At 54.3% G+C, this 23,642-nt stretch overlaps 1 protein-coding gene across 2 annotated transcripts in view; it reads left to right on the top strand.

Annotated features, from left to right (window-relative positions):
• The window catches only part of RASSF5 (Ras association domain family member 5), a 35,288-nt gene that overhangs the window by 5,149 nt on the left and 6,497 nt on the right, over positions 1-23,642 (top strand). Inside the window, exons 2-3 of one of the 2 annotated variants that reach the window (XM_087762098.1) lie at positions 5,414-5,532; positions 23,065-23,178. In XM_087762098.1, coding sequence (XP_087618224.1) covers positions 5,414-5,532; positions 23,065-23,178 — 233 coding nt within the window. Of the gene's footprint in view, positions 1-5,413; positions 5,533-9,964; positions 10,789-23,064; positions 23,179-23,642 lie in introns of those variants that run through there. The other variant, XM_009465575.2, reaches the window with a different exon arrangement.

Below are 23,642 nucleotides of genomic sequence, written 5' to 3'. Positions count from 1 at the left end.
AGGAGGGGGCTGGTTAAACACACACCCCATTTCTCTTTCTAGTTCGTAGAGCAAACTGCAGTTCTAATATTACTGGTTCTCAAGTAGATGTTTGCTTAAGATAATGAATTCTTTAGCAGGTGTGGACGCTCTTAAAAAGCACCGTCCAGCCTTGCCGGGATGAGGCTCTGCTCGCACCACTGGCACTCTCCAGGACATGGTAGTTTTTCATGTTCTCTTCTTTCAACACATCCTCCCATGCTCCGTCGTGTCTCTGGTCTTGCCACTGTAAATAATAATTGCTAACAGTTCATAGGACCCACAGTACTTTGCATTTCTGTCCTATCGAGCTGGTCCAGACAGATTCCTGAGGCTTCTCCTGCTCGCCGGTGACTGGGGCAGGCTGGGATGGCGCTCGCCGGGAGGGTGCTGCTGAGGTCAGGTGAGGATGGGGTGGGGTGCTGGGGTGCATCCCGCCGCTGAGGCTCCCCGAGGCAGGGCGTTCGCTCACCCGGGGGAGATGGGGATGTGGGGAGGGACGGGGACCTGCCCAGAGCCGTGTTGCAGGCTGCTGGGGCTCCCGGAGTAGCTCAGGTCTTCAGGGTCATGTTTCTTGCTGCAGTCTAGTCCGGTGGCTTGGGAAGGATTTATGGAGAGACGTACCAGCCAAGGCTCCAGCTCTTCCTTTGCCGGTTAGTTTTTGGGCTGTTTCTTTTCTCCCTGTGCTTCGTCCCTGGCCCAGTAGGTTTAGTTGGGTTTGCTGGTCTCGGTGTGGGAAGACAGGATGGATGTAGCTGAAGAGATGCTGTCCTGGCATTGGGACAGCAAGGGGTGGATGAGAAAGTCCGCTGTGTTAACTCATTGCTTATGCTGCTTGGTGTGATTTTTAGGATGAGTTAAATTTCACCTTTGTTACTCCCTGTATAAAAGCCAGAATGTGTTGTGTAGGGTGCTGGAAACCTGGCCTGTTTGTAAGGAGTCCTGAGCAGAGAGGGGACAGTCATGAGGGTACGAAGTGGCGGATTTCAGGCGTGCTGTTAAACTGATGTTTATGTCCCACCCTATCACTTATGTCCCGCTCGGTGTAGTTGTAGCTGATAGATGTGAAAGGACTGTAGTATTGATCTTAAAACCTGGCTAACTACCTGCAGACTTTAAATCAATATTATAAATATAGTTAATCTCAGTGCATTCCTTTAATTTAACCTTTGATTAAACACTGGGGACTTTTTTCCTTAGACTTTAGATGACTGCAGGGAAAAGGCAGCAAAGTGAAGAGAGGGTACTGGAGAGAGCCCTCCCAGCGTACGGCTGGGTCCTGCGCTTTCTCTCGCTAATCTCTTCCGTTCAGTTGTTTTATCTTATCAAGCAAAAAGCCCCAGAAATAGAAAGTTTTCCATGGCTAACAGGACAAGCCCAGAGATGCACAAGCCCTGAGCTGCGTGTTGCCTCAAAAAAAAAAAAAAGAAATCCGTCAAATGGCAGGAGATTGTAAATGGCCAATGTCACTGTTTTATCTCCATGGGGGGAAAGGCCTCTCGTGGAAGCAGACATAACTTGCACCGATGCACGTTGCATCTCAGCAGCGTTTGGCGTTGAAGAGCTGCCCGCCTGGCTCTGCGTGCCCAGGAAGCCATCGATCTCCTCTCGCAAGGATGACAGACGGGAAAGCGGGGGCAGCTGCTTGCTTTGGGCTTGTAACAAAGAGAATTCGCAAAATATTCAGGCATTTTCGCAAGTCAGAGTCTTGGTCTGAGGGACTCCGGCTGCTGAGGAGGCCGAGCAGGGAGGTCTTGCTGGTTAGAGGTAGGTGGTGGTGTGAATCTCTGTGTTTGGGCGTATTTGCTGGCTGCTGCTGTGCACAGGCTTTCTGCTGCTAATTAGGCATTAGGGGATTCCTGCGGTGCTGCCCTGTCTGCCATGGAGCACGGCTGGCGATGCCCGGCAGGCACGGGGCTGGCACGCTCTCCTGCCACCGCGCTGGCGGCACCGGGCGGCCTCAGCTTCTGCTCCAGCTCCTTCTGCAGCCCCGCTCTCGCGGGAGCACCGCGGCAGAGCACAGCTGGGGTGTCAGTGCTGCCCCACTTGCCACTCGAAAGGAAAATTTGCCTTTTAGTAAATTATGGCTCAGGAGCATCTGCCCAGCAGCTGGGATTGCACTCCCGACCCTGCAGCAGGGCAGGGACCTCTCAGGGGGGTTGTTTTCACCAGTGGGGTCTTGTCTGCTCTGAACAAACAGAAAACCACCCTTGGGTTTCACCTGCATTTGCAAACAAACTGAACCCAAACCACCTGATTTAGACCTAAAACTTCTGAGACCTCCAGCTGCAGACCTGAGGCAGAGATGGGGCTGGATCATTGCTGCGGGGACATCAGAACGTGCTTCGCAGGAAAACCGAGACCCTTCCCTGCCTTTGCTCTGTGAATGCTGGAGCTGGTGGCGATGCCGCGGGTCCTGCCCTGTCCCCTCGTGGCAGGAGGAGATGCCCGCCAGCATCGTGAGGTCACAGGGCCACATCCTGCAGCCGCCGCTGAGGTCAGCCGAGTGACGTCAGGCGTCTCCTCCGAGTGAGGGCAGAGGCACCGAGCCCTCAGTCTTAAGCAGCACAGCTTGCGAAATCAAACCTTTTTTTTTTTTTTTAAGTGAATGGCAGGATCCGTAACAGAGCAGGAACCGGAGCTTTAAGATAACTCCTGCAATTTCATGATTCGTTTTAATATCACACAAGGGTTTTTGTAGCTTCTTTCAAGTGAGTCCTCTCGACAACACTCCTCTGCGGTCCCGCGTGCGCTGGGGCTGGCAGCACAAACTTTGGCCAGAAATCAGAGTTTAAGAGCCTCACAGGGGAGGTGTTGGGACACTTTTGACCCTTTCTGTCCTAATTTTGCGGGTGATCGTATCTGGTCTCCTGTGCAGTGTTGCTTTGGGGTTGCAGGAGGTTTTTCTTTAGGTGAAAGCCTGGCTGAGGTCAGGCTCTTGGAGCCTCTGTCGTTGCTGGGGCCAGGGTCTGGCCACTGTCACAGACCTGCGCCGTCTCCTTCTGTCTCCCTAGCCTACAGATCTGGGGCTTGCACGTGGGTCGGATCGAAAGATGCCCCACAGCATCTGCGGTATTCGGGAGATGGGGTGGGCAGGATGACTGCAGTCCTATATTTAGGCATCTGGATGGGCATCTGTATTGGACTGTTTTACTCTATCCAACTTTATCCCCCTGAGAAACTTTATGGAGAAAGCGAAATTCCTTTCAGCCACCAAAGTTTTTCACAGTATTGTGATTTATTTTTTTTTTTAAGAAACTACATTTCCAAGTGTTGCTTTGTTTGACTTGAATGGAAGTTATCTTAAAGCATAAGTGGAGGCATCCTGCTCCTCTCGGCAAACCTGTCACGTGGCTGCTTCCTAAAGCTGTGCTGGGTTTCTAAAATTAGTGTTCCCTGCCGGATACTGAGTGATTAGCCCTGTTAATAGGTGATGGTGACTAAGGAGGTGTCATACTTTAATCTCATAAAGAAATGCCTGGCCGTAATGGGCCTGATCTGGAGGTGTGATTGGGAGCTGTAATTTCTGTGGTCCCTATTACATATTGCGGACCTCTTACCGTGCAGCTCCTTCACCCGAGGTGCTCAAGCCTTCCCGCCCCAGCAGGCTGCGGTCCGGGAGACTGGGAAGCAGCCGCCCAAAGCTGAAAGCCCTGGACCAAAGAGGCAGAAGGGACTCTCCGCTGGCGCCAGATGCTCAGGTGAACCTGCAGCTGGAGCAGCCTCAGATTGGCACCTCCAGCAAAGACTTGGCGAATGTCCCCCATTAAAAGGCTGTTCCAGGTGCTCAAAAGGTCATGCATTAAATTACCATGTAACACTGCAGCTTATCTCTAATTAAAAAAAAAAAAAAAAAAGGCAAGGCTCCCTGCTTTCCCCCAGGCTTACTTGAGACAACTGACTTGGAATAGGAGAATGATAGACAGCTCATGCCAGATGAATGTTAAATGATAAATGATTTCCCTGTTTCCCCTGGAGACTGATGTTCCCCCCCTCAGGCACCAGCTCCCAGCAGCGGTTCAGCTCCTCTCATTCATTCTCCAGCATTCCCACGTGTGAGCATTCAGCAGAGCTGAGCAGAAATCACTGGTTCCAGAGCAAATATGGGATCTTCCTTTGCTTTCCCGCAAGCCCCAGATATTCAAAACCAATGAGCCAAATGCTAAAGAAAAAAGGAAAAGAAAGAAGAAAGGTATTTAGAATACAAGCTCGCTGGCTTGGAGCAGGGTGGCAGGGCTGGTGCAGGGATGGGCTCTTAGTCCCATCTCCTTCTGTTGAGTGAATTCTCTTGCCTTGGTTTTAGGATTTTTTTTTTTTTTTTTTCAGGTCAGTGACCGCTCTGGAATTTTGGATAGCGTAAAAAGCAAATTTAATGTTGTTTGTATGACGGTTAAAAATTAAAAGGATCAGAAAGGCCATTAAAGTGGAAGGAGGTTGTTAGCTGCAGTCAGGAGGGTACGGAGAAGTCAGGGCTTTAAGGGAAAGGGCTGGGGGAGCGATAGCCACGAATACGTGATAGCCGTTGTGTCTGGTAGATGGAGCTGGCTGTGCCGAATGCTGCCCCTCAGCAGCTGTGGGTGAGCGGGACCCTGTGCCTAAAGAGGTTAAACCTGGGCTCTGCAGAGTCGTCTGTGCAATTCCTACCTTGAACTAGTTAATGTCTTACAGCAGGATGGGTCAGCATCCAAAGAAAACACACTACGTAAATGCCTTACTGCACCTGGGCAGCATGTGCGCTGGGGACGGAAGGTCACAGCCTTTACCGGGACCCGGGGACGTGTCCGTACCCTCTCCAGGAGTGGCTTTTTGGCAGTCTGATGGTTGATCCACACCTCAGCCACTGTAACTGGCCTTTGAAGTGTTCATATTTAGTGACCTTAAATAGTCTGACTTCTGTCTAATACAAAGATGATTTTTCCCTCCTGATGTTGGAAGATGAAGCATCCTTTCCTCGTGAAGTGGCCAAGCTTTTGCTGCAGGTGACATCTCCAAGGAGCATAGCGGGGGAGTGGCATACCCTGTGGTTTGGTGGGACTTGAGCACATTCTTTACTTTGTATATTGAGGTGCCAGCAGATCAGGGGAAAGGCAGCAGAGCGCAAGGCGGGAACGCTGCCTGTGCCGGAGCATTGCAACAAGAAACACAGGTTTCCCCAGGGAGAGGGCACGGGAGCAATTTTTGCTCTGGATGAGGTGTTCTGGTGCCTCTCCCTGTCCGCAGGAGTGTGCGCGAATGGGGACGTGTGCCCGGCTGGCAGCTCTGGCCGGGCCGATGCCCGCGAGCATCGGTCTGCCCTCCAGCAGGAGTCTGATCCCTTCCCGGGGTTCCCCCGCTGCTCCTCGACAGCAGGCTGCGCGCCTCGGGTGCCTCACTTTCTCGTTTCTCCCCCGTGCAGACTGCAGATACACGTGCCACCAGGAGTGCAGCAGCCTCATCCAGCTGGACTGCCGCCGGCCGGGCCAGTGCCAGAGCCAGCTCTCGCCCGAGGGCACCCTCCTGCCACCCCACAGCCAGGTACGCCGGGGAGGGGGCTCTGCGGGGAGGGTCAACAGCCTCACGGTGACCCATCGCATCTCCTTCAGAGACCTGATTTCTTGCTCCCGAAGGGTTTTACAAGTAGGAGGTCTTGTCAGAGAGGTCAGCCCGTTGGTCCCACAGACCCAGCCAGTGCCCACAAAGGAGTTTCCTATGTGCTGAGTGCATCTTGCCCGTACGCCCTGCCTGGGGTTGCAGTCTGGTGTGATGGAGGCTGTGCACGTGGGCATCCCCTTGCTGTAAATGTATATGCAGAGCTCCATAGGTGTTTAAAACCCTGCTGTTGGCCGGGATGCCTGGAGCAGAGCGGGAGGGGAGCGGTGCCCTCCGGGGATGTTGGCACCCGCGCCGCAGCCCAGCTGCATCCAGGCGCCTGTGAGGGAGGGTCGATACCGGCATTAAATTGTGTCCCAGCACCGGGTGCAACATGCTTGAAAAGGAGCAGCGAAGGTGCATTTCTCCTGCATCTTGGCAGAGCGCAAGCATGGATTTTGCAAGAAGCTCTGGCTTAACAGCCTTGATTTAAGAGTTTCAGTAGTCCCAGGGGACTGAGACTCTTCAGTCTGTATTAGGGATGTGCAGTAATCCCCAGGGCTGCTCCGGAAGGCTTAGCTGTTTGCTTAATCCCCGCGAGGGTCCCGTGGCGTCTGGGATGCCGGCAGTGGCCTGCGAGCCGGCGGGGGTGTCTGCTGGGACGGGCTGCAGCGCGCGCGACAGGGCGCCGTGCGGCTGGCCAGTGCCATGCGAGTTGAGATGTGAGGTACTTAATGCTGGAAGCTTAAAACATCGCTTAGAAACCTGTGTGAAGTGGATTGACTTGCACAGAGCCTTTTCGATCTCTATATGCTTTTTTAAAACTGCATTCTCTCCTTCGTTATAACCATGCCTTTATCTTCCTCTTTGTCGAGGACCTTGATGCGCTTGTGTGGAACTGGAAATGGAAACGTGCGCTTTGTCAAAGAAGACGTGGGGTTTCTGTTGGGCGTGTGAGGAGCCAGTGGTGGGGCTTGGCTGGCGTCTGCTCTGTGCTGTGCAAGGTCTGCAGAGCACGGCCGTGCCGGCACGTGGCTGGGCGATTGCTGCTCAGAAGGAAATGGTCAGGAGGGAACCTGAAGTTAGATGAGATTTATCTTATAAGTGATGCATTACAAAGGGACTCTGAATGGATTCTTCACTGAGCCTTGAGGTATTTGAATAAGGGTGTGAAGCCAGATACGTGTGTGTTTGCATGGCCTTCCCCCAGCAGCATGAGAAAAGCTTGATTTTTTTAGAAAAACTAGGAAGGCTTGTGTCTTCTTCAGGGTGATAACAGCAGCCAGGGGTTATTGATGGTCCTAATAATAAACATGGAGCCTGCGCTTTGTGGCAATTCATCACTCTGACGTGTCTCTGGTGTGATCCCCGGGAGGGGGAGGCGTTTTGTGCCAAGGAAAGAGAAGTCTCCCCAATTACAGCAGCAAACAGAAATCCATAAACCCATCCCGAGGTCCTGGTTGGGGATCACACCTCTGAACCCTCTGCACAGCAAAGCCCTGTCTGGAGTCTTGTTACCTGTGCTGGGAAAAGCTGCAAGGCTGGGGGGGCCGGGAGGTGCGTGGGCTGGTTTGAGGGTGAACGAGGGGAAATCGCTGCAATAAAGCTCCCGTCTCGTTTGTGGGTAACGGATAGTCAGGGAAAAATCGTCTTCAGGTTTACTTGATCTGAGCCCATAAAGCTGAGTACACAGCCACGTTCCTGGTGTGTTTCTGTTGGCCAAGAGGGTTTTGCTGCTTGAAAGAAGAAGGATGGAGGGAAAACAGCGTCAGTAGTCCAGAAAGAGACTCATAGGGTGCCTGGATGCACTGGGCCGGGGGGGGAAGGGGACTGCACACTGAAAACACAAGAATCTTAAATTAATAGCTGGCATAGTTGGAAGTTATTAAATAGTATTATCAAATGTAAGCAAACTAGAATCATCAGAGAGATAACTACTTTAATATCACATAGTTAAGTACTGTTACCATGTAATACCAGGCATTAATAATTTCGGCTTTGATCCAGCAAAGTACTTAAGAGTGCATTACGTTTGGGTCCCAGATTAGCCTCCCTGGGTGAAATCCGGAATCTGCTGAAGCTGGCAAAAGCCTCTGCTGGTCTCGGCAGCAGCAGGAGTTCAGCCCCTGGTTTCGGCAGAGCTGGTCGTGCACTGCCCACCGGGGAGCTGGTGCAGGGCACTGGTGGCTGGGTTCTCTGGGGGCTGTTGTGCCGGACACCTTTAACTGGAGCTGCTGCTGAACCAATGGGTCAAAATTACTTGGTTTTTTTTTTGCTTGGTTGTTTTTTTTTTCAGAGTTTATCTCCCAAGCAGGTGGACCACAATGGAAAGCGAGGGCTCCTTGGAGAAGCCCGTGGAGCAAAGCAGTGGGAGTGCATCCAGCTTCACATGGGGCACTGCAAAGCTGGCTGCACCCTCTTTCCACTGTGAAACGCCCAGGGCTGAGGCTTCAGTGAAGGCTCGATGCCTGTGCCATTCATCGGCCCCACGCTCGCTTTCTGCTCCTGTTGCACGTGCTTGATTTAAGCCTCTTTCTCTTCTAAATATAGCTTTGTGAAGCTGAGGAGGTTTGTGCCGCTGCAGAAGTACGCGTGCTGCTAAGAGGATAGCTTATTTATTTGCACTGTTACAAGTTGCTTTGTAAACATGCCATTTGGATTCTTGCCTTCCTCTTTGAGATGCAGGTGCTGTGTCCGCCTGCTCGTCTTTCCATTGACATCCCATTTTGTATTCACGGGACGCTGCTGGCTGTGGGGTACAGAGCTGTCAAAGGCTTGGAGCAATTTAAGTCCTTCAACCAACAGATACGGATGGAAGGGTATGAAACACCATCTGCAACCTATCAAGAGGGGAAGAGGTTTTCATGTGTGGATCGTAGCTTATGTGAAGATCGTAGGGCTGCTTCAGCTGGTCCCCAAGGGCTCCGTGACCTGAAGGAGCAAGTGGTAGCCCCAGTTTACAGGAGGGGTTTGCTGATGGTCCTACTGCAGACAGTCAAGCTGGGGAGCAGAGCCAAGGCTGCTGCCTGCCAGCTCCCCACGCTCGCTGGCCTGGCGTAAAAATAGCACTTGGCGATGGTGAGAGTTGTGCCGTGAAAAGGACCTGAAGGAATTAACAGCCCTCAGGGCGTGGTGGTGCCTTCTCTCTGCTCGGCTGGTGGATGGTGAAGGGGAGACCAGAAACATCAGGGCGAGGATGGTGTGCTGCTGCTGCGGCCTCCCTGTGAGCAGTGCCGTGGGCACTCCTTGGGCTTGTGTCTGACCCATCATTTTTAATAACGATCAACGAGCTCTTTCTGATGAGTCTGACTTTGCTCCTCCACCATCAGAGCACCTAGTGACGAGTTCTGCAAATCTGATCATGCGTGGCCTTGAAAAGCACTCCTCCTTTCGGTGTTAAACTTACTGCACTCTTCATGTAAACATCTGCCGTGATTCTGTAGCTCTCCATCACATCTAGGTTCTCTCCAGTCCTTCCTTTCCAGATCCAGGCTGGCCCCAGGCATGGAAACCTTCCTGTACCTCTAGCTTGCCCTGCCCTTTGCAGTACCTCTTGACATTCTTTATTCTTTCTTAGTTGAGCTGGCTGGGTCTTGCGCGAAGTATTTGAAGTGTGGGTGTAGGATGGATTTATTCAGTGGCACAATACTCTTGGGCCTTGTTCCCTCTTTCTTTACCGAAATATGTCGGAGAATTGTTAGCGTGTATATTAATACTGCATTGCCTAAGCAGAGTCCTTTTTAACACGGTGTGTCAGGCTTTTCTGTAGTCCCCTCAACCTGCTCCTGAATGCACACTGCTTTCCAGGTGGGTGGGGAGAGCCCGTGCCGGGATGTGCTGTATCCCCGTGGATGCACAGCCCCTCGCAGGAGCCCCTGCCGAGGGAGGACGACAGCCTGTGGGGAGCAGAGCCCTTCCCCTGCCCGGCTCTCCAGAAATACCCGTGATCTTCAACAAGGGGGAAGGTCACAGCTGCTTTAAACGCTGCTGGGTAACATGCAGGGTGTTAGCGGGATGCTGGTGGCTCTGGAGGGGCCAGGGGAGAGGGGGACAGAGGACGCAGATCTGGGGATGGGTCTGTGCCGGGCTGCGTTTCCACGGGGCTACAAGGGGGAGAGGGGAACAGGGATGATGCTGTCGCTCTGAGGCTCTTTCCAAGGCCATCACAGCATTTTAATCGGTCTGGAGCGGGTCCTTCTTGCAAACAGGAATGAGGAGCTGAACAGCTTTTTCCTGGGCTGCAATCGAAGCTGCCTCAGCTGGGTGCCAGTGCTGCTGAAATCGCTCCCGCTGCTCTAAAATTAGCTGCGGAGCAGAGAGGCTCCCACTGCCTCCCGGAGTGCGATGGCCAGGGGCTCCGGGCACCCCCGAGGAGGGTCCGAGGCCATGTCCTCGCCAGCCTCCCCCCTTCCCCACCGCCTTTTGGCAGCGTGTTTCTGCAAGCAGCCTTCGGGCAGGCTCGGTCCAGCCTGGGCTCACTTCCCTAAGACAGCAAATGCAGCGCAGCTCTCGAGGATGCGCTAACAAGGAAGGAGCAAGAAGCCAGCCTGCCATGGCAAGATATTTTGGGTAGCAAAGGAGGTGCCGGGGGTAGCTGGGGGCCGGGCAGTGCCCAGGGCCAAGCCCAGCGCCTTGGCCCCGGTGTGCAGCAGGGTGAGAAATTTTGCAAGAGGAAGTGGCAGGGCTGCGCGGTGCGAGGCGAGCGCAGGAAGGGGAGGCGATGCTCCACGGGCGCCCGGGGGGCGAGACCGCGGGTGGTGAGCGAACCCGGGTGCCAAGAGCGGGAGCAAACTCGCGGCTCTGCCCCTTCCATGCTGCCCCAGCGCTGCTGCGCAGGGAGGCGGGTGGAGGAGGAGAGGGAAGGGTTACCCGGCACGGCTGCCTGTTAAAGAGAAATAGCTCCGCTGGCTCTGGAGGATGAGCAGAAGGAGCTATTGCAGATAAGCGCCGGCGAGCTGAGGATGTGAGAGTGGGCTCGCTGCTGGTGCGGGAGCCGGAGTGGGGACCGCCGATGGTCACCGGCCCCCCGAGCCCACCGGCGAGCCCTGTGCACGCTCAGCCTCTCGCCTCTGCTGGGTTTCGATGACCATCGGCAGCAGCATGAGCAGCGGGTACTGTAGCTTGGATGAAGACCTTGAGGATTGCTTTTTCACAGCAAAAACCTCTTTCTTCCGGAGCACGCCGAACAAGGTCCCTGCCAAGGTAACAGCTTAAAAACTAGTGAGAAGGGCTGTGCTGGGTGGGAGGTGGGGGGGTTTGCTGGTGAGGGGAGACGTTGGTGTTCCTGCACGTTTGGCTGCAGGTGCTGCCAAAATTAGCTTGCAGCTGGAGTCAGGGCAGAGCTGCTGGCGGGGAAGAGGGCTCTATCTGCCTCTTGCAGGCTCCCCGCTCCCGTGGAGGGGGTCTGCGCTGCTGCAGTTTTTTCTCAGCCATGTCTCAACCTTTTGCATGCCGGCTTCGCCCCTTCCCGGGGGACCCACGGTGGAGGGGCTGACTCCAAATGTGGTTTTTCAGCTTTAGGGGGGCCGGCAGCCACCCTGCCAGCTGGCATCCACGGGTCGGGCTCCCGGCAGGGACCTACAAGGTTTGGCTTTGTGAAATATGCGCCATTGGTGAAAATTGCACCTGTGGGGTGCACAGGGAGATGGGAAAGTTACAGGGCTAAATTAATCTGCAAACTTGTTAACACAGTGATGAATCTGGTCCTTTTCTGGGCTCTTGGGTGCATGTGTACCTGCCTTGGAGAAGGAGAGAGCGCTTGGCTGGGCAGCATTTCACCTCAGGATGAGATTTCTGTATCAGTAACACTGACAAGGCTGCTTCATGTTTTAAAGTGTTTATTTAAAAAAAAAAAAAAAAAAGAAGAACATTCCCATCATAAACTTTAGGGCCCCAACCAGAACTGAGCACAAAAGGAGAAGGCGAGAAGGCGCTGCTGCGGAAGTGGGGGTTTTGCTCAGGAACAAGAGCCCTGCAGCGTCGAGAGATGAGATCTGGCCCGGGGAGCAGCTTTTTCACTTAGAAATTCCCCTGTAAACCATCAGCACCAGCGTGCTCCTGTTTGGGCTCTGCTGTATTTGCACGCCTGGGGCTGCCTGGCTGCAATCCTCAGCAAGTGCTTGGGGGTTCGGCTTTCTGCAGCGTGGAGTCGGGAGGGCTCTCCCGGCAACCTGGGCTGTTCTCCCTGGGGGGGCTTGATCTGGGGAGAGTTTAAATCAGTGGGTAATTTTATTTTAATTTCTTTGAAGAAATGCTCCCTTGGGTTTAACATGGGATATTCACTGTTAGCCAGCAGCTCCCTCTCACTATGATTAACCGACACGTACTGCTGGTTTTTAAATGTTATTTGATGATTCATTTGTGTAGGAGATGTAAAAGATCAGGGTGTTAGTGCACTAGGCGCTGCACCCTGCGCCGGTTTAACGCTGCTCTTTTAGAGCCAGGGCACTGCAGATCCTCGGCTACCTTTCACAATCAGCCTGATTGCGTTCGTGCTCGGGAACTCTCCCTTGCAGAGGAGTCGGGGGCTGCTGCAGCCCCTTTTCGCCTGCCTCCTCGCCTGGATGCAGCTGACGTGGGCGGCAGACCTCGCGGCTGCTGGAGAAGATGGAGCCTTTCGGGGGTTTGGTGTTACGGGGAGGAAATGGTTCCTGTGCATGAAAAACCACACACAAAATTTGCTGCTCAAGCAAATGATGTTGCCTAAGGGGTCTGTGTGCGGAGGTGGGTCCTCATGTTTGTCTGGCTGGAGGTGGAAACCATCTTCAGGCCTTGGTGGAAGAAGGTTTTGGGGGGTTCATGGCATGCTGGGGGTTGGTGGTGGTGCAGGTCCTGCAGAAGCGTGAGGCTGGACCTCAGCTCTGGATGGAACTGGCCCTGGACCATGGTGGGGAGGAGGAGGAGGTCTGGGGAGACCGGGCAGGACGGCAGGTGGAGGGCAGCAAGGAGGGCATGTGCCTGGGGAGCAGGCAGCAAAGCAGAGGGACAGGGGCCAGGCACAGCCCAAGGTGGACATCTCCCTTGGATTCTGCTTCACTCCCTGTTCCCCTTTTTTACTTGGCATCTTAGTTCTCTTGAGCAATGTTGTTGAATGTGGAACATTTCCACCACTGCAAGAGCTGCATGTGGCAGCAGCATTGCTTTTCACCACCAAGTACGGTACCTGCTCCTGGCCACGGGTAGAAAACATCAGCTTGGACCCAAAAGTGAGTTAACCTGCTGGGTGTGTTTGGGAACGGCAACGTTTGTCTGTCCTTAGAATGATTCCCGAGCCCAGGACGCACGGTGTGGTCAGCGCTGCGGCAGCTGCCAGCCTGTGGGCATGCCCTGCGCTGGGCAGGAATAAGCTAAGTATGGATGAGATAGGGAGGCAGGTCTTAAAAGACCTAGGAAGCAATCTCTGCAGAGGAAATGTGCTGTATGTGGGGTAGGAGGAGACAGACAGGCGTCCCACCATTTAAAAAAATAAAGAGTGGAATTTGATCACTATGATTAGAGAAACGATTTTTCTGATCGAAATAACTATTAGTCTGCAGAGCCTCTTTCTAGGAATTTTGTAATTCCTTTTTATTTTCAGAACCATCAGCACAATCACTCTTCATTAGCAAAGAACTGGTTTAGATCCTGGATGTGACCTCATCTCTGGAGATCTATTACTTGGCATTTTCATGACTCTTCAGCTGAATGGCTTCAGTGGCTTCTGCCTCAAGTGTGATTGCTTAAAACTCTGCAAAATTGCTCTTTGAGTCCTGCATCAGTGGCTGCCGGGAGAGCTGGCTTAGAGGAGAAAGGGGCAAGTTTCTGACCAAGAACAGAAAACAGAAGAGGGACAGAATGCAGTTTCACCTGGGCCAGGATCCAGGGGTGGGGGTGATGGGTCCGGTTCCGAGTTAGGGCTCCCTGAGTGATGTGAGCTGGGGTAACCCAGCAGGCAAAAGCCTTCACAGCTTCCCTCTTCTTCAGCAGAGCCATCGTGGAGGTGTTCGTGGTGGGATGCGCGGGCGGTGTTGCTGTGCTACCAGGGCTGAGAGCAGAGACCACCGCGGGGGTGCGCTGTGCGGGAGGGGGCTCTGGAGCGGGCGGTCAGCGGGGAGTTACGAGATCTTGGGCAAGAGCCAGAGGACAGAGCAGAGGTGGTTTTGGCCCCGTGTCTGTTTTCTCCCTCTCTTCAAGCCCTCCACAGCAGCAGTGTGCAGTGGTGCCTGCGATGGGGGCTACATCCCTGGTGGTGCTTGAAACCCAAGCAGGGGCTGGATGAGGTGATCTCGAAGATCCTGCCCAGCCTTGGAGAAACCCCGTAGTCCCAGAATTGGCCGGCCATTGGTGCAGCATCTGTGCCGGTTCGTGGGTTGCAGGTAACCAGCAGGCGTTTGTTGCCGGTGCTGGGTGGGCGAAGTGGGCACCGCTCTGCCTGGTGCAGCCTGTGGTGCGATGCAGAAGGAGCCGGAGCCGAGGGACCAGCGCAGGGTCCTGTCCTTGGCCCCTTGTCTCTGCCCTCCAAAGGACTGTTGGAGCACGGCGTGATTTCCAGAGGGGAGGCAGGTCTGCAGGGGGTCTGGCGCAGCTTGGGGTGCAGGAGTGGCCCTGGGGCACCTCTCCTGGGAGCAAGGGACTTCTCCAGGCCCTTCGAGGCTGCGATCAGTTCCCAGATGTCTGCTCCTGAGCATCAGTGGATCCCTCTGATCCACCCAGCCTCCCTGATCCGGGCCGGGGTCTTGCCAGGCTGGTCTCCGCGCACACAGACGGTGGCGTGGGCAGGCACCCGTGGGGTCTCGTCCAGCCCAGACCCCCCCTGAGATGGAGCTTCCTGGGAGGACCTGCTCAGCTCTTGCTGCTGAGCGGGGATGTGGCAGGAAAAACGGTTTCTAAGTGAAATCTCCATGGCAATCAAAACACCAAGCCTGTCTTCACTTGCCTTTAACCTCTCTGAAATGCAGCAATGGTCCCTCTCCCCTTCTCTAGAGATGCACTGCTCTCCTATCTTTTGCCTTTTCCTCTGAACCCCAAAGTAAACCACAGCGTCTCATTTGAACTTCTCACAGGGACTGAAATATGTATTTTTATTTTTCCAAATCTGTTGTATCGTTCTTCCCCCTGCCCGTCCACGCTCGAGCAGTCGATCTTTTCCCCATATAGTGCTGTGAACCATGGGAGCGTGCGGTGAAGGGGGAGGCATTGGGTGTTTGGCAGGGATGGAGAGCTGTGCAAGAGCAGAGGTGTCCCAGCTCTCCAGTGACTCTGATCGGTCCTGCCCTGGCCCCACTGCCCCCCAGCCGTCACCGCTCCCTGCTGCAGCTGGATTTACAGTTCTGAGCTGCCGGTTCTCATGTTTCTGGCTCAAATTTGAAGCGTTCACATTTCTCACCAGTCTTCCGTGCTGCGGTGTGATGGTGGTTGCATGGCGTGAGTTGCTGATGCTCCTCTGAACCACGGGTCCCTGGCCAGCAGTGCTCAGACATGCTTCTCCGGGCTTTGTTTTCTGATGTTTTAAGGCAAGTCTTTCCTTAATAAGCGGAAGAATTGAGGATCGATGCCCTGAGGCGTAAAATCCCTTTAGAAGAGGTCTTCGAAATACTCTTGCAATCTGAACATGGGAGCCAAAGGGAGAGCTTGAGCTGCATTTTTGGGAATGCAAATTGTCACAGCGTTCCTGATGTAAATGGTGATGGACCTGTGCCCAAGCGCACCAGGGAGGACTTGGCCACTCCTGCCTCTCAATAAGACGGTTGTTGCCAAGAATGTGGTGATGTTGGGCCAAATCTATCTCCACCATTCTGCTTTTCAAATTCATTAACTAAATAGCTGGTGAGGAAACTTGGCTGGGAGCAAGGGGGCAGGGATAGTGTCTCTGAGGCTGGCTTGTGGCTGCGGGGAGGCGGCCCGTGCTCCAAGGAGTGTCCTGCAGAAGTGCACGCTCAGCCTTTCTGCCTACGGTGCTTTTCCATGTCTGGTTTTATGGCTAGCAAAGCTGCTGGTCTTCCACCTCCTGAGCTGTGCCTCCAAGCCGTAACTGTGTGCCTGTTCCTTGGTGCCGACTGGGACTGTGGTGGGATGGGGAGCCATGGGAGAGGGCACCATCCCCTCTGCACTTCTGCAGCAGCATCGGAAAGCTCCTGGGTCCTGCCAAGAGCTGTTATTCCCAGCAGAGAGGTCCAGTGTGGTGCAGAGCTGCTGCCTTTGCTTGCTTTAAAAAGGTTTTTAAGTTGGGGGTTGACTTCTGCAAGGTGAGAGGCTGTAGGAAGGATGCTCTTCAGATGGACGTGGAGTGTGTCTCTCCTGGCATCCTTGCAAACCGATAAATAGAAAAATCTGTCACGGAGGCTTCGTTGTTGCCATTCTTGGCTTAGAATCACTCTTTCGGGAGTATGTCACCATAATCATGATGGCCCATGGGTGTTTTACCTCCCCCATAATAGCCTGTCACAAGCTCACGGCTCATTAGATGAGTGGTAGATTGCAAAGAGGAGGCCGGTGTGGCTAACGCGCCGGGGCTGCGGCTGCCCCAGCCCCAGGCCAAGGGCTTTGTGTGTCGTGGCCGCCTGCCTCTTCCCAGGGCGCTTGTTCTGGGCGGCTTTTATCCTGCTGAGCATTAGCCCCAGTGCCAGATGAGGCTCAAGTCCTTTCTTACAATTGATGTTTCTTACAATTGAGAAATAATGTAGGTTACAGAAGGGGAGCCCGTTTGCAGCAGGCTGCACTGGGCAGGGGGAGGACACGGGCAGGTTCACCTCTCTGTGAGCCCATGGGTGCCTACATCTTGCTGCAGGCCATGGCTGCAAGTTATTTTATGGCAGTTTTGTAGGGGATTGTAAACCCCTCGCCTGCTGAATTTAAATGATGCCAGCAAGCTGACAGTGGTGGTTAAACTCTGGCATCCGTGGCCATGCAATGTTCTGCATCAGGTTTTTAACAGGGTGGGAGTGGAAACACCCTGGCACCTCCAGTCTCGCCATCGCTTTCCTTCCAATTGCACGTGAGGGTGGAGGGCTGGAGGCGATGGGAACGTGCTGGTATTGCAGGCTGGCACGCAGCCCTCGTGGCGTGCTGCCACTTGGCCAGGCCATCCCCGAGGGGGCCGACATGGCTCTTTCCCGGTTTCCAGCCAGGAGAGCCGTGGGTCCAGCAGTGACTGCCAGGGTTCAGGCGCAGGCAGAGGTACCGAGCTGTTTTGTTAACAGCTTGTTTCATCCTGTCCCGGTACAACAGGAAATGTGGCAACGGTTTATGGTTAATAGCTTCTGTTTTTCTTCCTTCAGCCAGAATTGCATATTCTGCACCAGAAACTTTGCAAAACCGGAGGTCCGGGTAGATTTGTGAAGAGCACGAAATAGCTGATCTAATCGTACATGACGGAAGGAGCAGCCCTTCTCTTCCCAGGTTGTGGCTGCCCTTCCCAGGGCTCCCCCCGCCGTGGTGCTGGTGCTGCTGGGCCGGTTTGGGTCCTGCTCGCAGGCGGGTTCGGGTCTGTGAAACCGAAAAGCAGAGCCCCCAACCGTGGGGCGTGCAGGGGGTTGGGGATGGCGTGGTTGCCACTGCTGGTGGCTTGCAGCACAGCTCTGCCTGAGCGTCACCCCCATGAACAGCAAGAAGAGGTGAAGGGGTGAGCCCTTGGAGCCCCAGTGCCCTTTACGGTCCCGCAGGGCTCCCCTGGCCCTAAATAGCTGCCGGAGCTGGGACGGCACCGCCCTGGGTCCCGCGGGAGAGCCAGCCTGGGTGTGTGTTAGCTCTGCTCCAGCGGCCTCGCCACTTGGCCATGGGTGGAGCGTGTCCCTTGGGTTTTATCCGGACGCTGTCCTGTGTGCTGTGCTCGTCAGCCCCGTGGTGGGATTGCTGCATAGAAAGAGATTATTAAAACTTTCTCTCCCTTGAGTCCGAGGATTTAGGAGGAAGGTGAGCTGGCGGAGGCTGGTGCGGTAGGATTGCTCCCGTGCTGCCCCTGGGGTGGAAGTGAAGAGCTTTTTTGCAATGCTGGCAGTGTTTTGTTGCAGTATTGGTCCAGCTGACTCTCATAACATGGTGCAGTTTTCCTTTTAAAATCAAAGCTGCTGTAAGAACTGGCCTAGCTGCGTTTCAGGCCCACTGAGACGGTAGCACTGTGGAAGTGGTAACTTCTGGTTTGGTTTTTGCACCACGACCGACGTGTAAGGGATGAGGGGCTTGGGAGTCCCATGCTGCTTTATGCCATACCCACAACCTGCTGTTTTGGAGACGCATCTTTAAATCCATGGCCGTGTTGCAGCTGCTGGCAGAGCCGGGAGCCCCGTGCAAGGTCGCTGGTTTTGTGTTCCAGTGCAGGTTGGTTGCTCTCTGCACACCTTAAATTGTGCTGCAATGGAAACAGTTAAACCATCTGTCACTGACACTGGGAGCTTAATAAAAGAAAATTAATTCCACACCAGGTGCAAGATGGCTTATAAAATAACCCTAAGAGAACATAATATGACCATTAAAACCTGTATTTGTCAAATTGCCATAATGCAGGGTTTCTTTTTCAATTACAATTGCACGTGGAAGGGGAAAGAACAACCTGTTACTCGTAGCTGTGGCCGCACGATCACGTAAATTGTCAGAGTTTTGACTCCAAGGGTTGGAGTCCCGTTAGCTTGGGGCAATCCTGACATCAGGGTGTTCACTCGTCCAGCCGCAGACGAAGGCTCGGCATGGTGGAGGTGCTGTGCTGCTCTTGGGGCTGGGCCGCGCTGGCTGAGCAGCGGGTGCGGGTGCCGGTATGCTCCTGTGTGCGGTGGGATCCTGGGGTCTGTGGATGCTTTGGCTTATGTTTGGGTTAGGCAAAACAAATAGACGTGGGTAATAAATAAATTACGGGCAGCATTTCTTTCCTATATGTTTTCCCGGACCAGGGTTTGAGCATCAAGAAGCTGCAGGATGGGCAGAGGAAGGCAGTGATTCGGGAAAACCTTCGTGCAGGTGGGAGCTGAGCTGGCTCCTGCCTTCCCCAGCGCTGCTGGGGCAGGAGCAGCAGGCAAGAGGGGCAAAACTGCCCTCCTGCCAGAGCAGCGCATCCCACCCACTCTGATTCCAGCTCCTGGGAGCAAGGTTTGATCTCTGCCAGCAGCAGCAGGGCAGCTTTGGGTGCCTCAGCAGGGTCACGCTGCCGTGGGAGCGCTGGGGAGGCTGCTCAGCAGAGCTCTGCAGCTGACCCTGTGCCCGACTGGAGGAGTAAGAGCGTTTTGCGAGTATCAGGGTGCGCTGGGGGAGTCGGGGGGCTGAGCGAGCCGAGAGAGCAGCAGGCACGGCTGATCCATGCGGACACACGGGTGGGGGAAGGCAGGGTGCTGGAGGCTGGGCAGGAGTTTGTTGATGGAGTTGTGTGGGGACGCGGTGCGAGACCTGTGACGTGGTGCCACCAGCACGGTGTTTCCAAGCCAGGCTTCCTGCTTCTCCTGCTGCGAGTGATTTAGGTTCCCTGGAGCATGAAGCAATTAGCGCCTGCCGTGTGCCTGCTGCGAAACCCCGGGGACCGGCACCGCTCCAGGCTGCTGTGGTCCTGGGTGCACCGTGCGTCCTCCATGGAAACCGGGCGGCATCAGTGCGCGAGCTGCTCAGAAAGCTCTTAATTGCTGGCACACGCTATTTTCTTCAGCTGGAAACATCACAAGAGGGGAGGGATTTTGCCCCGCTGGAGAGAAGCAAATTGCAGTGACAGGGACAGACTGAGCCGCTCTGTTTGCTTTTGCCGTGCGTGTCTGGATGGATGCTGGTCTGCATCGGGTTGCGTTTGTGCCACGGATGAAGCGTAGCATCCATGCACAGCATGCCTTAGCGCCGCAGCTGTGCCGTGCAGCTACCAGCCTCTCCGCGTGCAGGAGGGGACGGTCCCGGGGTCTCCTGGCGCTCGCTCGCTGTGTGACTGGGGTGGGGGCTGGCCCCGGTGGGTGGCAGCACGGCCGTGCCCGTCTCCAGCGCTGTGAAATGGGTGCCATGAGGAAGCGGAGGGTTTCTAAGTGCACATCTTTCACTAACTTGAAGTTTTTTGTTGTTTTTCTTTTTTTTTCTTTTCCCCAGTGCTACTTTTGAAAACGTCTACCCCAGGCATTATTTTTAAAGACTCCCACGCCAGCCCAGCACCTGTGTGCGGCCATGTAAGACCAATTGCAGTCAATAGATCGTAGTGAAGCATGTGCCTGAGGACTTTGACAAATTGGGGAGTTGAAATTGCCATTATAAGTTGATGTTTATGTGCAATCTTAAATACCCCAGGAAAGCTTTGCTTTTATTTTTTTAAGGCACTGAACAAGGAGACTGTAATACAATGTCAGTGTTCCTCCACTGGGTCACTGCTCCAGATCTGCATTTCGAGAGGTCTGGTGCTGTTTGCCTGTCTCGAGCAGAAATTGTGAACTCCCACTTGGGAATCGCTTGAATGAATTTGGGGCTCTCCAACTCCCAGGACTGTAGCCAGGATTTCAGTTTGTCCTGTGCTTGATTCTCAAAACAGAATTTCCTAAAAGAAATACCAGGGGTAGCCGGGGCAATACTGGCTTATTTAGAGCTTGCTGTGTCCTGGTCTCGTGTGCTGGGGGGCTGCCTGGGAAGAGATGGGCTTTGCTCCCAAAGTTGCCTTTTTTCCTTTTTTTCCAGTTTTTGTTCTATACCGGCCTTGATAGCACATCCCTTCACGCTTTCTGCTCTCTGCTAATGCTAAATTCTGAGCAAGCCCACATAAAATATGGGAGTGCTGCTTGCAGTTTCAGGCAGCGCTGGCGAAATGTATTCACAGCCTGTCTCCGGGGAAGGTGGTGAGTTATGGAAAGGCAGCAGAGCGCTGCGCTGTGAAATACGGCCTGCTGAGCATAGTCCAAGACACACGCGGGCTTGTTTGCAGCAGGTCTGGATTTTGGGATGCTGAAGGCTGCGCTTTAGAGGAGACCTGCTCTCCTGGCTGGCTGGAAAGCCCCTCTGCTTTGGGTAACCCAGGCTAAAGTGGCGTCAAACCTTGAAGCACAAGATGAGCCTGATGTAGGGAATTTCCAATGGTCTTGTGGCAATGAAGTCATCGAGGCTTCTTGAATGCTGCTGTTCGCCCTGTGTCCCGCTGCCGGCAAGGCAAGTGGCTGAAGGAGCCGGTGAACAGCTCCAGCAATCATGCGAAGAAATGAACAGCACCTATTGCTGCAGGCTGTAATTCTTGCTGCTAGTTTGCATCTGGCACCATGGTTTGACGTGATCAGCATCCCTGGGCTGGAGACGTGCTCAGGGCAGGAGTTCAGCTGCGGTACCTCGCAGGGAACGCTGCTCAGCCCTGTGTCCTCGCGAGCGGCCCGCAGACCCGTGGTGCAGTCGGTGCAGTCCTGTCCTTGCAGCAGGTTATTTCCCATGAGGAGACCCAAAGGTGGCTGCTGGGCTTTACCGTGCAGCCGGGGAACTCCTGGGTTAGTTTAGCTCCCTGTATTTCATTTTTTTTAATAGATTTTTTTTTTTCTTAGCTCACTTGTGAATTTGAATTTACTTCAGGGTCACACAAGTCCTTGCTTTCATCTCACTATTACAGGAGCCATTAACTCTGCAACAGACTGCTCCAGATGGGTGCTGAAGGTGAGCGGGTGCTGTTGTCCTGAGTACATGCTTTGGCCTTGGTGTCGCAGTCCCAGGGGATGGAGATGGGACACGGGGGGTGTCCCCAGAAGCGCTTGCTGCCTGCCTGGCCGTGGCTCGGTAGCTTTAGCTTTGTGCTCTGGGTTTCTCTCCCCTCCTTACCTTCCCTGCGTGGTGCAGGCAAAGCACCGGCACCCAGGGATGGCTCTGGGAGCCTCAAGGGGCTCTGCAGCTGCTGAGGCTGCACTTGAACTCTTAGGGTGGGAACACACAAAATCCCTGCCCTATATGCTGGCGCATCCTTTTCTGCCTTCCAGCAGGTTTTTGGAAAAGAGCTCGCTGGTTCTTGTGTTCCCGCAGCGCCTGAGTGTGCCCAGGCTCTGCCGTCACGCTGGGCGCGATGGTGGAGGATCGCATCCTGACATTTCGTTTCCAGAGTGTCCGTGGGCCTTCGCAGCCTGTGCCACGGTACTCGGGCAGATGGGAGGTGGGAGCGTGGTTCAGGCGCTTGCTTGAGGCTGCTACAAACCTTCGTCTCTGCAGAAAACCATCTGCAACTGCAAGGTACCTTGTCAGAGCCTCCCTCCTGGCTCCCCTGGCACTGTTCTTGCTCTCTCCCTGTCTTGCGCGTCCCTGGAGAAAGGTGGCCGGCATCCCATGAGCCTTGCTTGCTTGCCTTCGAGGCTGGGAGTGGGGAGGCTGCGTATCCAGAGACGCCTCCCTGGGGCCAGGCGGGAGCAGGGGCAGGCAGGGCTCGGCAGTGGTTTGCATGTTTTCCTCTGGCGTACCCCAGAGATGCATGCTCTGGCCCTCTTCTGCAGAAAGCACCTTGCTTTTCCCCTTTCAGATGGCCTATAGTGGGCACCGTGGTCCTGCTCCCCTCTAGCGCAGGTCTTGCAGCCACTCAGACCCCATGGCAGCATCCTCCTGGCCTGGACTCTGCCCCCCGTCCCGAGTCGGCTCAGCCTGTGCTGCCGGCAGTGCCGGGCTCTGCTCCGGCACTTTGTCCAAACCCATTCATTACTTTTCTGGTTAAATGCTTTAAGTCCTGGGTTGCATTTGGGAAGCTCCTGTGAGCCGCCTCTCCGTGGTGGGATCGTGTTTTCCCGTTATTCATTAGCGACACTTCCACGTGTGACCTGCAGGTAAAGCCCACCTACGCGCCAAATCTGTCCTTTTGCCTCCTAAGAAGAAATTTCCCAAAACCTGGGCGAGCAGCAGCAGCCGTCGTCCTCCCAGCGAGCCCGCGCGTGGGCAGACGCTGAACGGTTTCTGACACAGGGTGGGATGCGTTGACTGGGTTCGCAGTGACGGATTTATTAGTCATGCAGCCGGCTTGCTGCTTGTGTGATTTTACTGCTCTGAGCTATATTTCCAAAGCTAAGGAGGAGTGATCCAGCAGCGATTTAACTTCAGGTTCTGCCTGGGTAAATGTGCTGGGAGCTGGTTGAAGAGCACCCCAGGTTTTTAAGGGGGTGCTTGGCTTCGGTAGGCAGAGACATGAATACTGGAAATAGGATGTGATTTTTTTATTTTTTTTTTCAACTGCATTGCAAGAAGCAAGCTCAGCAGGTGCAGGTGGCTTTTTTGAAAGCGAGTTTTAGAGGCTGGCTTCTTTGCCCAGCTTTGTATGGGGATGTCTTTACTGCTCTGTGCCTCAGTGTCCCAGTAACCAGTGGGTTTTGTGTTACCCTCCGCTGCCTGTTACTGGTGTACAGAGGTGGCTTGGGGCAGGGACGTGGCGTCCTGCACATTCAGCCTCTTGGCCGTAGGGCCCATCTCCACCTGTGCCATCGCTGCTGGCGGGAGCTCGGGATCCGCACAGCCTCTCTGTTCCTGCGTGTCCCAAGCAAAAGCAGAGCTGAACAGATGCGGTGGTACCCAACAGATAAAACAGCTAAAGACTGTCTCTTCTGGTTTCAGAATGTAACTCAAACAGTCGAAGAAGAAAAACCCGAGCCTCCAACCATCCAGGAGATCAAAGAGAAAATTGAAAAATACAATGCAAAAGTGACAAACTGCCTGTTGATGAAGCTGGTACGTACTGGGCGCCGTTTGGGCAATACACAGGAAGGCCGACGCTGGTTTCTCTGGGCTGTGAACAGAGCCAGGCTGTAGGAAGGCATCTCCAAGGCAGGAGGGCTTGTGGCTGTTGAGATGTTCTTGTCTTCTTTACCCGATCCGCTTTTTCTCCTGCTTGGGTTTCCTTAGCATTAGTCACCGGCACTCGAGAGAACCTTCCCTGCCTCCGTCCCCTCTCCACTGGGAGCACTGGCACAGTAATCTCTGGCCAGCCGGTGCTGCGAATGACTTGCCGCAAATAGATGAGCCCACGTTGTGCTAGCGGGGATGAGTCACGGTAACGCCCGGGCTGCAGCAGTGCAGCGCAGCAGCTGTTGCAAAGTGGGTTTAGAAACACAGTGTATTTAGAAACACAAAGCCTTTCTAGAAGGAGAGGCTTTTCTCCTCTCCACTGCCAGGCTTGCTTAAGCAGAGTCTAA

This window comes from Nipponia nippon, unplaced genomic scaffold (genome assembly GCF_047370975.1).
Source record: "Nipponia nippon isolate SJK-2023a ecotype South Korea unplaced genomic scaffold, ASM4737097v1 scaffold_25, whole genome shotgun sequence".
Taxonomy (NCBI): Eukaryota; Metazoa; Chordata; class Aves; order Pelecaniformes; family Threskiornithidae; genus Nipponia; species Nipponia nippon.
Note: the sequence above shows the minus strand (reverse complement) of the source record. Positions and strands in the feature narration are given on the sequence as shown.